Source organism: Leiobunum rupestre, chromosome 3 (genome assembly GCF_980474605.1).
Source record: "Leiobunum rupestre chromosome 3, qqLeiRupe1.1.hap1, whole genome shotgun sequence".
NCBI classification, from domain to species: Eukaryota; Metazoa; Arthropoda; class Arachnida; order Opiliones; family Sclerosomatidae; genus Leiobunum; species Leiobunum rupestre.
The window spans coordinates 71350824-71364934 of record NC_143386.1 but is presented as its reverse complement, the minus strand read 5'-3'; the positions used below and the strand labels follow the sequence as shown (position 1 = coordinate 71364934).

The window sequence follows — 14111 nt, the reverse complement described above, 5'->3', positions numbered from 1 at the left end:
GCGTATATGTATTAATGTAGAGCGCCAATATTTTATGAAAAGGTTGGAGTTTGTAGGTAACTGCACGTTTCTAAGTTGGAATGTGCGCTTTAGCTGGTAGGTGCGCGTTTGTTTGTAATTGCACCTTTGTAGGATTTTATTTGTAAATTTGTAAGTAGGAAGATGAATATGTGTGCCAAATACGTTTCTACTTTTCGATTATTGTTTATTTTTATATTATTTTATCACTGGGTTTTTCTTGGCAATGTTAAAAGTGCAACAGCGGTAAAACCTCCCTTAACTTAAAATATTTTCAGGGTCATATGTTCTAACGCAGGGTCATATTTAATTCGTAGCATCGTCTTTATAGAATTTAAAATAGCAAATTAATAATATTTCCAAGTCAACTTTTATTGGTCTTAATATTTAAATACTATGTTGTGAAAGATCAAAACTTCTTACTACTATCCTAAAGTTCTAAAAAAAAGCGAAAATTATTTTTAAATCGTGTCGTATAGTAAGTTAAAAATGCTAAGGAGATTAAATATTCCATACCTTATTGAATAAATTTTGCTTGCATCTACAAGCGTTATTCTTTTCGTAGCGTAGAGTGAAAGAGAGACGTTGTCTTAAAATAAAGTTTAAGTTTTTATTTAAGGTTTACAAGTATTTACAATTACATGATAGCTAAGCTAAGCAGAGTTGGGCAAAACCGACATTTAGTTCACTTCTCGCGAACTTTTTTTAGTTCGTTCGCCCAAAATTCACTGCATGAATTATTCGAACCCAAACGTACTCCTTATCTCTCTCAGCATTAATTCGGCGACACTAAAGTTTGAAAAAATCTCTCCCGCAAAGAAGTTTTTTTCAATCGAGCCTTGGTACAAAGGTTCTTAGGAGAGAGCGAAATTGGGGTGAACGTTTTATTAGTAGTTGCTCTGCGAAAAGTTCGACTAATGAACGAATCTTTCGTGAATTTTGAAAGAGAGTGACAATTGGGGAAACGTATTATTTTCGCAAGCTCTCCGAGAAGTTCGATAAATGAATGAAACTTCTGTGATTTTTAAAATAGAGCAACAATTGGGGGAACGTGTTATTTTCGCTTACTCTCCGACAAGTTCGATAAATGAACGAAACTTCTGTGATTTTTAAAATAGAGCAACAATTGGGGGAACGTGTTATTTTCGCTCACTCTCCGACAAGTTCGATAAATGAACGAAACTTCTGTGATTTTTAAAATAGAGCAACAATTGGGGGAACGTGTTATTTTCGCTCACTCTCCGACAAGTTCGATAAATGAACGAAACTTCTGTGATTTTTAAAATAGAGCAACAATTGGGAGAACGTGTTATTTTCGCTCACTCTCCGACAAGTTCGATAAATGAACGAAACTTCTGTGATTTTTAAAATAGAGCAACAATTGGGGGAACGTGTTATTTTCGCTCACTCTCCGACAAGTTCGATAAATGAACGAAACTTCTGTGATTTTTAAAATAGAGCAACAATTGGGGGAACGTGTTATTTTCGCTCACTCTCCGACAAGTTCGATAAATGAACGAAACTTCTGTGATTTTTAAAATAGAGCAACAATTGGGGGAACGTGTTATTTTCGCTCACTCTCCGACAAGTTCGATAAATGAACGAAACTTCTGTGATTTTTAAAATAGAGCAACAATTGGGGGAACGTGTTATTTTCGCTCACTCTCCGACAAGTTCGATAAATGAACGAAACTTCTGTGATTTTTAAAATAGAGCAACAATTGGGGGAACGTGTTATTTTCGCTCACTCTCCGACAAGTTCGATAAATGAACGAAACTTCTGTGATTTTTAAAATAGAGCAACAATTGGGGGAACGTGTTATTTTCGCTCACTCTCCGACAAGTTCGATAAATGAACGAAACTTCTGTGATTTTTAAAATAGAGCAACAATTGGGGGAACGTGTTATTTTCGCTCACTCTCCGACAAGTTCGATAAATGAACGAAACTTCTGTGATTTTTAAAATAGAGCAACAATTGGGGGAACGTGTTATTTTCGCTCACTCTCCGACAAGTTCGATAAATGAACGAAACTTCTGTGATTTTTAAAATAGAGCAACAATTGGGGGAACGTGTTATTTTCGCTCACTCTCCGACAAGTTCGATAAATGAACGAAACTTCTGTGATTTTTAAAATAGAGCAACAATTGGGGGAACGTGTTATTTTCGCTCACTCTCCGACAAGTTCGATAAATGAACGAAACTTCTGTGATTTTTAAAATAGAGCAACAATTGGGGGAACGTGTTATTTTCGCTCGATCCCCGAGAAGCTAGATAAATTAATCTTACCCGAATTTGGGAAAAAGCTTCATTTGTGGCCAGTTTCACCAATGGAGTTTAGTAAAGGAATCTGGTCATAATAATTTTATTGACAAGTATATAAAAATTGATAAGGCGAAAGGATTCTTTAGCGAAGACGTATCGCTAGCTTTTTGGTATGGGAAATTTCATTTTTACAATGGTTTTCCCTAAAATCTGGAATTTTCGTCAACCCTTGTCAATACCTTTCACTCTTCGAAACTTTAATCTGACCTCGCAACAATCAAAATTTAAGGTAAAGTACTGTATATGAGCAAAAATCTATATATGTAAAATCTGATGTTTGTATGTTGGTTCGTTTGTTTGTATGTTTGTATTTTGGTTTGTTACTCTTTATGCACGCCCAAGATAATTGTCCGATTCGCCCGAAATTCGGTCTGCGGCGTCGTGGCGCCTGCCGTCAGGTTTTAAAGGTGCCTTGGGTTTGCTTAGCTTCGTAGTTTTTGCCCGCCGGCCCAATAACCCGTGACCTTAAGACCGGGTAGCCTTTGAACGCCTTATAGGTTGTAGTCGCATAGTCCTACGTGTGTTTTTATGTCAATTAGCGCTCAGAAGAAAAATATAAGTGTGACATGATCTTCGGACTTTGCCTGTAGTCTAATGCAGCGGTTCCCAAAAGGTGTTCCGCGGAACCCTGGGGTTCTGCGGAAGGGTCATAGGGGTTCCGAGAATTCGCAGCGCGGCCATCTTTGTTTGTGTCAAGAGTCTTTTAAGATAAGAAAAAAAATGAGTTGGGGTTCCGCCAGAATTAGGTAGATAATTTAGGGTTCCATAGCAAAAACAAAATTGGGAACCACTGGTCTAATTAACACAAATATACTCATCTAGCCGAAAGCACGGCCGGACGCCGGGCGTTTCGGCTATTCTAAAATAAAATGATGAAAAATTGGCCCCTGACGGAAACATTAATCCCACTGTGAAATGAATTTACATATTTAAATATTTTGAAAACCTAGAGGGAGTCGGCCTATAAAGCTAATAACCTTAGGATTATCGGGATATGCACACTTCTCAGGTATACGTATATTATACACTTCCACTGTAGCTTTATTATTATTGGGTTTCAAATTTTTTATCAAATGTAAATATACACTCAATTCATACGCCTTTAAACATAATATTAATTAAGTGATAGTTCTTCGCATTCCAAATATGTAATTATATTTTTGGTATAGAAACCGCATTGTAACTATTGTCAATATTGCCAGCAACTACAATGCCCACGAGAAGTCGGAATTTATAGGTGACCGTCGCTATCACTAGGGTGTAGAAAATCGGGATTTGGGTTTGATGATTTTCTATTTGGGTTTGCTGGTTCTCTGGGAGAGTAATTTTTACTTCGCCGACTGAATAAAACGATATAAGAGCCAGTGCCGTGTCCAATTGGGCCTACCATTGACTGTACTTTTACCACCGTCTCCACCGACTCTTAACATTCACATACTTCGCCACCCCCTCCCCCCTCGACGAATTTCTGGCTACGCCATTGGTAATAGGTTGGTTTTAGGTTTTTAGATAAAATGGCGGTTGCGTAACATTAGGGGACTTAACAGCCTTTGTTTTAATTTAAAAACCGGGATAGTGCGCTCCAAAAAATACCTTGTTATTGAAGTTTATAATTTAAAACATATCTAAGCGGACATTAGGATTTGATTTTAAATGATTTCTTTATTTTTTACCGTTTTGACGGCTTCGATTTTAGTTAGTTTTTATTATACAAAAATACAATACAAATAAAATTAGGTGGTGACATCAATGAAACTCGACGCGAGTGTCTTGAACACCTGAGAAAGTGGGGAATTGAATTAATACACATTATTTCTAAAATGAATTAGTAAATCGTCATTAATTTCAAATTGAATTAGTAAATCGTAATTAACTTCAAATTGAATTAGTATATCGAAATTAATTTCAAATTGAATTAGGAAATCGTAATTTTGGAATTCAATTAGCAATGCCATTTTGCCAATAAGAGGTCTTGAGTTTTTTAGTTCCACATCGAGATATATAAATATCGAAGTGGGACACCGAATGTCGTTAAGTGTTGTTGTAGTTTGTTTGTTTGTTGTGGAAAGTGATGACACGGTAGATGGAGCTGCGAAAAATAATTTATATAAATTATATTTTTGGCGGCACCGGGACTCGAACTCAGATAGGTGCTGGCCGCGTAATCTCTAAAACGGACGCCTTTACCAACCAAAATACGCCGTCCTCTGCGATTTTTCGCTTGAACTTTTAGTCGTTTTTAGCGACGCGGGGGGATTTGGCAATTTTAGTTGTCGCAATTGTCGTTCCTTTTTCCGCGTTATTTTACGTATATTTCTGGCGTTTTAAGGTCCAGTGAACCGCAAACTTCGCCTCCCCCCCAACCCAGTGGATTTTCACGAACGCTGACACGGGCGTGGCGGGAAGTTTGAATTACAGTGTGGGGCTATACAACTTTTACCAATGGCCAATTTCAGGTCTGTCAGGTAAACAGCGGGCACAATTTCGACCCCCCCCCCTTTCATAAAAATACGTTAAAGTCAACTCTTTAACTAAGGATGGTACTTTTTATATCAAACGATAGAACGTGCAGTGCCGGAAATTTCCGCCCCGTTCAAGGGAGAGTGATAGAAAAAAACAAGTTAATAAATTCGTGGGTATTTTTTTTTATGAATTTGCGAATTTACATGACTTTTGGTGCCTAAACTACCCAAATGTTTGATATAAATTTCCTAAAATAAACCCATTTGAATCCCAGTTTAAGAATTTCTTTAAAATATATTTCCACTAATTTCAATAATTTAAAAGAATTATGTTCGTCGTGTTTTGCTTACCTATTTCACCTTTGATACTTTCCGTCTATCTAACGATAGGAAATCACATGACCTCAACAGCTTTTGTATTGGTTAATTTGGTTTGCCCACCCGGGTATCCTGAGGGTGGGCGGTGGCCACTCTTTAACATAGGATGGTAAATTATATATCAAACAATAGGAAATCACAAGGCCTCAACAGCTTTTGTATTGGTTTGCCCACCCACGTATCCTGAGGGTGGGTGACGCCCAAGCTTTAATCCTTCAACTTAGGATGGAATTTTATATATCTAACTATAGGAAATCACATGACCTCAACAGCTTTTGTATTGGTTTGCCCACCCGCGTATCCAGAGGGTGGGCGGTGCGCACTCTTTAACATAGATTGGTAAATTATATATCAAACAATAGGAAATCACAAGGCCTCAACAGCTTTTGTATTGGTTTGCCCACCCACGTATCCTGAGGGTGGGTGACGCCCAAGCTTTAATCCTTCAACTTAGGATGGAATTTTATATATCTAACTATAGGAAATCACATGACCTCAACAGCTTTTGTATTGGTTTGCCCACCCGCGTATCCAGAGGGTGGGCGGTGCGCACTCTTTAACATAGATTGGTAAATTATATATCAAACAATAGGAAATCACAAGGCCTCAACAGCTTTTGTATTGGTTTGCCCACCCACGTATCCTGAGGGTGGGTGACGCCCAAGCTTTAATCCTTCAACTTAGGATGGAATTTTATATATCTAACTATAGGAAATCACATGACCTCAACAGCTTTTGTATTGGTTTGCCCACCCGCGTATCCAGAGGGTGGGCGGTGCGCACTCTTTAACATAGATTGGTAAATTATATATCAAACAATAGGAAATCACAAGGCCTCAACAGCTTTTGTATTGGTTTTCCCACCCACGTATCCTGAGGGTGGGTGACGCCCAAGCTTTAATCCTTCAACTTAGGATGGAATTTTATATATCTAACTATAGGAAATCACATGACCTCAACAGCTTTTGTATTGGTTTGCCCACCCGCGTATCCAGAGGGTGGGCGGTGCGCACTCTTTAACATAGATTGGTAAATTATATATCAAACAATAGGAAATCACATGGGCTCAACAGCTTTTATATTAGTTTTCCCACCCTGGTCTCCTGATGGTGGGCGGCATCCACTCTTTAGCTTAGGATGGCAATTTATATATCAAACGATAAGAAACCACGTAGCCTCAACACCTTTTGTATTAGTTTGCCTACCTGTGTCTACTAAGGGTGTATGGGTTTGCTCACTCGAATACACTGATGTGGAACTAATATCATGGCCTGGGCCGACTTGTTAAAAGGTTCTACCAAGATAAATAGCCTAAATCACGTAGCACTTTGCAATAGGCCTTCTTATAATATAACACGAACAAATACACGTAAAAAAGCGTTTTATCTTAGAGCGCGCGCGCTGGCACCGTTCTAGTTACGGCACTGAACAGTACGATGAATCTAACGTAATAACGCGACCTCTCTTTTTTATATAAAGATTTTTTCTACCTCTGATATAAATTATATTTTAGCGACCATTACCTTAGTTCATTACGCGATAATAATTTTATTTAACAAATTGAAACTAGCTCAAATTTTGGTTGTCTGACGAGAAATGAGAGCTAAGGATTATGCGGATAAGCGGATTGCGAACAACTCGTGAACGAGCGGCTCTCAAAAATTCTAGGTGACCAGTGCAGTCGCTCTCTTCATACGAAAATTCTAGAGACATTTATTTCCCGAAGTATTATTCCAAAACTCCTTCTAGAGATGCTCGATTAACGAACTAAAATTCTAAAGCTCGTTCAATAGTGTCGCACCCAACGACGGACACCAAGTCAACCTTCAGCGGGCAGCAATCGCGTACGTCACCGCCCGAAGGGGTAAAGGGTTATTCCCGCAAGAAGAGCGCGTCCCCTCGACCGGGTATACACTCTTTTTAGAAACGTTTACTGGGCGCCGCAATTATCCTACAGGAAACAAACGAGCAAGCGCTCTACCGCAGAAATTTCATCCCCCCAAAACAGGTTTTTTCATCACCCTCCCCGTAGACTGTAATGTAATGGTGGTCGATTTCGGAGGTGCGCAAAAGAGTGTTTAAAAGGTCCACACAGTGGCCGAAGAGGAGAGTCTTCTTTCGATTTATTAAGGCTGAAAAGCCAAGCCTGTCGAGAGCGCTAGAGATAGGAAGCAATATGCTGTGAAAGCTTGCCTTATTTATAGTGCCTCCCAAAAGAAGAAACTTCCATAAATATTTTCTGGATTGTATATTATAAGTTTGTTTCTTAATAAAATCAATTTAAATCTCTTACAGTCGACTCGCGTTTTCTCCGACTGACAATAGAGACGTTCGCTGTTGTTTTGAAATCCCCGTTGTAGTTGCGCTCTCACTCGCGAACGGCTGCCGTAAAGCGTTAGAAGGCGCTTCAGGTTCAGTGAGCAAGGTTGTTGAAAACAAACAATTTCGGAAAATGCCCACCACTGTAAGTCTAAAGAATAGCATTTTATTTAAAGAAATTTAAACTAGCTCAAAATTTCGTTGTCTGGCGAGAAATGAGAGCTAACGATTCTGCAGACAAGCGGATTCCGAACAACTCCTGAAAAAGTGGCTCTCGAAATTTATAGAGGGTAGTCGCTCTATTCTTACGAAAAATCTAGGTTAGAACCGAATGAGATCCCACGGCCAAAAGATTGGTTCGCTTATCGAACTATTTTTCCAAAATTCGTTCTAGAGACGTTCGCTTACCAAACTATTATTCAAAACTTATTTTAGAGACAAGTTCACTTATAGAATTATTCTTCCAAAATTCGTTCTAGAGACGTTCGCTTACCGAACTATTATTCAAAACTCATTTTAGAGACAAGTTCACTTATCGAATTACTCTTACAAAATTTGTTCTAGCCCACGTTCGCTTAACGAACTATTACTCAAAACTCATTCTAGAGACAAGTTTGCTTCCCGAACTATAATTCCAAAACTCCTTCTAGAGAGGTTCGCTTAACGAACTTTTAGTCCAAAGCTCGTTCTATAGAAACGTTCGCTCTTGTTCGGAAATCCCCTTCGTAAATCAGTTCTCGCTCGCGAACGACAGCCGTGAAACGTTTTAATGCGCTTCAGATTCGGTGAGCGAAAATTTTTCAAAACGAACCATTTCGGAAAATGCCCACCTCTGAAGCTAAGTCGTCGAATTTAGTTATTATACGTTGATTAGAGATAAAGACTTTGAACAAGAAACCGCCCCAACCTATGTTACAAACGCTTATATACAATATTATTTGTTTTTTGTTTTTGTCGTTTATCGCGTTTACACTAAAAGATAATAATCCATTTTTTTAAATATATATTTCATTTTTCTTTCGACGTGATTATTTTACACTCCCCACCTTGAACATATTTATATACATATGTTCTTAAGTAATTTAAAGCGGGCATAGTAGATTCACCGGTCTTCTTAATATAGAGCCGGAAGGAAACTTCAATTCGCACGATCGAACTTGATTGTCTCTACCCACAAAGGTTCTTTGAACTCGTGCAGTTTTCCACATCTGTCTCGGTTGTCAGAATGCCCAAGGCCTTGTCTGCTCGATGAAAGGTTGTTCCATTGTCGGAGTAGATGGTTCGACAGACTCCTCGTCTGGAGATAAAACGTCGGAGCGCCAACAAGTATCGGTCAGTTGATAAGTCTGTAATGAGTTCTAAATGCAAAGCACGAGTAATAGAACATGTAAATATTACGATATACAACTTCTTTTTCTCTTGCCCGTCTTTGTATTTAAATGGTCCAGCGAAGTCAATCCCCGTCGTTTAGAAGGGTGGAGTTTCGGTTACTCTGTCTCGTGGGAGTGGAGCCGGAGTGACTTCAAATGGTTTGACCTTCAGTCGCTTGCATATTAGGCACTGATGAATGTAGCTCTTTACTTGTTGACGTCCTTTCATGATCCAGTACTGTTCTCCTACTTGCACCATTGTCTCAGTAGTTCCGGAATGTTGGACGTCTTCATGAGCTCGACGTATGATTAAGTCGGAGAATGGATGGCGACTAGGAAATATTATCGGATGCTTCTGAGTTAAGATTGGACTGTTGTAATCTCCCTCCCAGTTTGATAACCCCGTCGTCGTCTAGGAAGCCGTTGAATTCGTAGATATGCGACGTTTTCTCAATCGGAATATCGTCCTTTAGGCATCGTATCTCCGAAGCAAATGCTGCTTGTTGTATGATTCGTTTTTAGGTCGTCGACGGTGAATGGACCGGTATTCTTCGTTACGTTCTTTTTAGCGTTGAGAAAAAACTCGTTGAACAGTGGCAGTGACTCCAAGTAGTTTTTGTAATCTACTGAAGTTCTTCATGTCCAGAAGCGGACTGATTTTCTCGTCGTCGTTAATGACGGTACAGGTAATGATCTCTACAAGACTGACTTCTGATTCGCATCGATTGGGAAGAACGTTGTTTGGCCATTCGGACATGGGTTTCGACAACCATTCTGGTCCATGCCACAACAATTTCTCGTTGGGTTGACCTCGGTTTAAGTAATCAGCGGGGTTAGTTGAACCGCTGCAATGACTACAATTTGACGCATCGGATATTGGATGTATTTCTTTCGTTCGGTTGGCGACAAATGGCTTCCATTTCCGAGTGCAACCTTTTATCCAATTCAACACAATAGAAGAATCAGTCCAGTAATAAATTTGCGACTCACCGACAGCGAATTCTTTCATCAGGTGGTTTGTTAGTCGTGCGGCAATCAGAGCACCCATCAACTCCAAACGTGGCAACGTAATTTTCTTTATAGGCGAAACTCTGCTCTTCGATGAGATAAGACTGATTATTATTTGACCATCTTTCATTCGGAAACGGAGATATAAAACTGCTCCATACGCCTTTTGACTAGCATCGCTGAAGCAGTGTAATTGAAATTCGTCACCATCTTGACTTTGATACGGTGCGGTGTATTTTCGGTTGATGGAAATCTTCCTGAGACTTGCCAATTCGGAACACCATTGTCTCCAATATTCATCTATGAATTCAGAAAGCTCTTCGTCCCAATCAATCTTCTCGAGCCAGATTTCTTGGAAGATAATTTTTACTCTTTTTGTAAATGGTGATATATATCCTACCGGATCGAATACTCTTCCAGCTGCGCTCAGGACGTCTCTCTTCGTAGATTTGGCGGTAACTAGGATTCCAGAAGACTTCCAACTTCAAACGTGAATATGTCCAATTTCGAATCCCACGATATCCCTAGGTCTTTCAGCAGCGACGTTCCAGGATGCTCAATTCGGTTCAATTCTTTGGACATCTCCCAGCCTTCAGTTTGCCAGCGTTGACTTAATACAGGAGAGTTAGATTTACACTTTCTTAAAGATATGTTAGCGTGTTGCATGACCTCCTTTGCTTCTTTGGATCGTTAATACGCTGTTTCGTCGTCCTTTTGGCCAGTAAGTAGGTCGTCCACATAGAGATCGTCCTTAAGTCGTTTTCAAGTTTCAGGATATTATCCGGAATGTTGTTTTGCGTGATAGCGTACTCTGGCGGCGAACAGAAAGGGACTGCAAGTTAGGCCAAATGGTACCCGTGCGAATTGATATTCTCGGACGTTGATTGATTCGTACTGAGGAGTTAGTTTATCTATCCAAAGAAATCTCGTCGCTTTCCGATCTTCGGTCTTCAGAGAGATTTAAAGAAATGCTTGTTGTACATCGTACATGATGGCTACGTTATGTGATCGGAAGCGGATTAAGATCTTCAATAATTCCGGATTTAGATTCGTGCCGGAATGGAGACAGTCGTTGAGTGAAAGGTTGCCAGATTTTTTGAGGAACCGTCGAGTCTTTGTGGTTGTTCGGTCTGTTCGTATTTCGGGCTGTTGAGGTAAATAATAGATGCCGGTTCCGTCGTCTGCTGGAGAGACTTCTACGATGATATCGTTACTTTGATATTCACGAAATGTCTCTTGATAATTGCTGTATAATTGCGGATTCTTCAGAAGCCGTCTGCGCAGCGAATAAAGACGATTAATAGATTTATTATAATTTTTTGATAAGTTACCACCATTTTCAACCCATGGCAGAGCGACTTCATAGCGGGAATTTGTGAACTGGATGTTCTTCTCGAATTCTTGAATTAATATTTCTTCATCTTTAGAAAATGATGATCCGTCAGTGTCTTTTATTCCCAGCGACTCGAGTTGCCAGAAATCTTTTAAGCAGTCATTTAACTCTTGAGATTCTTTGATTAATCCAACATTCACACCAACTGCGGCCAGATTTACTCCAACATGCATGCTGGTGATAAGGTTCGGACCTTGTTCAACCCATCCAAGGAAGGTTTCTAGGGCTACGAGAGATTCATTTATTCGTTTTATATTACCCGTTACGATCGTCCAGTAGAGGTCCGACCCCAACAACAGTGTGATTTCGTCGCTACTCTCGTAGCCGATTCCAGATAGAGAATCCACTAGCAATTTTTTTCCCGTTGCCAAGGCTTCCTTAATCTGGTCTCCTGGTACTCGTATGGTTGCTGTACTGATTTCGTCTGACTCCAGGACTTCCAGGACCATAGGTTTGTTACTGACCAAGCTCTTCAGTGTCAACCTCACTTGGGAATACGTTATTTCTTCGGGTCGGTTCTTGACAAAGGTATGCAAACTCAATCGTTCTTCTCCAAGGTATGGGAGCCCCAGCTTTCTTGAGATATCTTTGCGAATGAAGGTTCGAGTGCTTCCCGTTTCCAGTAGACATCGAATCGACTTTTCTCCATTTGGTCCCAAGGCTACCGCTCGTGCCGTTTGTAGCAGTATCTCTCGTCTTCCGAAATTGTTCGGAACCACCACTTTAACAGCAGCGTTTATAGGTACTGCGTTGTTCGCTGACTTTGAGAAATTTCTGTAATCTTCGCACATCGCTTCGTGGTGTCTGTGATTGCATTTCTTACAATATAGTTTGACTTTGCAATTTCTCGCTCGATGGCGTCCATTTACGCACTTGAAACCGAGAGCGTTTTGTTTTAAGATTTCTTTTATTTTGGATACTTCCGGGACTTCTTTACAATTGTCCGGACTGTGGCCAGAATGGTCACAGAATACACAGCTAGTCCCTTCCATCGTAGTCGTCATAGCGGTAGCTGAGGAGATATTTCCAGACCGATTTGTGTTAAAGGAATTTTCGTTGTACGGTACTTCTAAGTGAGGTGGCAGAGTGGTAAGCACTTTCGCCTAGCAGCAAGAGGAGCCGGGTTCGATCCCAGCTTGTGGCACTGGGTGAAAACTCGGAACAACTCCTTCTGCGTTGAGTTTGCAAGTTCTCTCCCCACTGGATTAAGAGGTTTTCCCCCGAGTTCTTCGGTTTCCCCTTCCATAAAAACTTGTTGAGGTTAACGGTAATAGTTAGTGTAGGGAGATGTTGGCTCGATCGCGTGGCATGCAGGGCTTGCCACCACCCTCCTACGCATTGTAGCCCGGCCACCTGAATTAAAGGCTTCAAAAGTCGCTTGACGACTTAGGCCTAAGGTGGTGCCTTGGGTATTAGCCTAGCTGATTATTATTAGCCTTAACTCGTCGTTTCACCTTGGAGGAGGGAAGTATTATGGAGTGGAAAAGTCGGGCGCCAGCTGCGGCTTTGTAAAATTCCCATCATGCTCTTTTTGGTCGGACGTCATCAAGCCAGAATGATGGCAGATAAAGCTGACGTCTGACCAAAAACCGGGGTAGTCTGGGTAATTCTAACAGCAATAGGCGGGAAAGGACGTTCTTATTACCGCTATGGGATTTTCCACTCCAGAATACTTCCCTCCTCCAAGGTTTCACTTCGTTATCATATAATTCTGGTTCGCTGTCGTAGATCTCTGCTTCTTCTCGAATAAAGTCGAGAATTTCTTGTAGATCCCACTCTCTGGACTGACGATTTAACTCAACTCTCAGCTCTTTAGGAGTCAGTCGTAGAATGATAGGGCACAGTATGGCACTGTATTGTTCAGAGTCGACTCCCAGACTTTCCAGGCTGCGGACTTCTGTCTTGCAGGTGTCGTAGAATTTTCTCAGACCAGCTACGTCAGCAAGTCTCCTGGTCGGTGTCAGTTTCAGTAGTTCAATGATATTTGCCTCGATATGAGCTTTTTTCCGGTCGTATCTCCCTTTGAGGAGAGTGATAGCTGCGTCGTAGTTTCCACGTGTTATTTTGAATCCAGCAATGACTTCAGCTGCGGGTCCACCAAGATAAGATTTTAGATAGCTGAATTTGTTGACGTCAGCTAGGCCACAATTTCGGTGTATGGAAACCTCGAACAGCACCCAAAAGGTCTGCCATTTGTGAATGTCCCCATAGAACTTATCTATGTTTAGTTTCGGTAGATTCGCCATAACTGGAGTTGCAACAGGAGTTCGGCTGCGACTATCGTCGTTTTCTCTCATAATTTCCGGATTTCTTCGTTGAACCCTCCTTGATCTTTAACTTCGCAAGGTTGACCCCTTGAATTGCCTTGTCCTGAAATTCCAAATCTTCTTCCGTCTCCTTCTCCATCTCTAATTCCGTAGTTATATATTCTTCGTATTCGTCGTCAATTTTCTTAGATCGTCGGCCTTTGAGACTAGTTTTAGGACAAGACCCTCCAGTATCGGAACGTTGACTGGGTCTTTGTTCAGCTCTGCGTTGATGGCATTTGTCGTTTTGGTGACAAATGACCGATATGCTGTTCACTTTCCCTTTAGTTTCTCCATCGTCTTGATGGCTCTGATAACTTAATAATCGTTGACTGGAAGATGGACGTTAATGGGCGTGGACTAGAAGTTGAACGTAGCTGAGACCATAGACTGAAGATGAACGTTGCGTAGTCGCCTTGGTATGCCGGCGTAATTCATTGACGTGGTTCTTTTAAGGACCTCGAGTTGATTTCCAGAACTTTCATTTGATTGATCTCAACGCTTGGTCCCGGGTTTCGGCACCATGAATATGC

The 14111-nt window shown here is 40.7% G+C and overlaps 2 protein-coding genes across 2 annotated transcripts; both read right to left on the bottom strand.

The window, feature by feature from the left end:
- Nucleotides 1-8721: 8721 nt before the first annotated feature.
- Nucleotides 8722-10545, bottom strand: LOC149954529 (uncharacterized). The gene is made up of 5 exons (XM_090169945.1): nt 10363-10545; nt 9862-10318; nt 9455-9804; nt 8993-9283; nt 8722-8847 (listed from the first exon to the last, which is right to left on the bottom strand). Exons 1-5 carry the CDS (start codon nt 10543-10545, stop codon nt 8722-8724), a joined length of 1407 nt encoding a protein of 468 aa, XP_090026071.1.
- Nucleotides 10546-10839: 294 nt separating this feature from the next.
- Nucleotides 10840-13518, bottom strand: LOC149954528 (uncharacterized). The gene is made up of 2 exons (XM_090169944.1): nt 12946-13518; nt 10840-12375 (listed from the first exon to the last, which is right to left on the bottom strand). Exons 1-2 carry the CDS (start codon nt 13516-13518, stop codon nt 10840-10842), a joined length of 2109 nt encoding a protein of 702 aa, XP_090026070.1.
- Nucleotides 13519-14111: the final 593 nt, after the last annotated feature.

Bases quoted from the DNA above. Each gene is read 5' to 3' on its own strand.
- LOC149954529 (XM_090169945.1), bottom strand. From the start codon at position 10,545: ATGCAACACGCTAACATATCTTTAAGAAAGTGTAAATCTAACTCTCCT. The intron at 10,319-10,362 runs GTTGGAAGTCTT...AAATCTACGAAG, and splicing joins TGGACATATTCACGTTTGAA to AGAGACGTCCTGAGCGCAGC. The intron at 9,805-9,861 runs GTGAGTCGCAAA...ATTGGATAAAAG, and splicing joins GATGAAAGAATTCGCTGTCG to GTTGCACTCGGAAATGGAAG.
- LOC149954528 (XM_090169944.1), bottom strand. From the start codon at position 13,518: ATGGCGAATCTACCGAAACTAAACATAGATAAGTTCTATGGGGACATT. The intron at 12,376-12,945 runs GTATTCTGGAGT...TCTTGCTGCTAG, and splicing joins TGAAACCTTGGAGGAGGGAA to GCGAAAGTGCTTACCACTCT.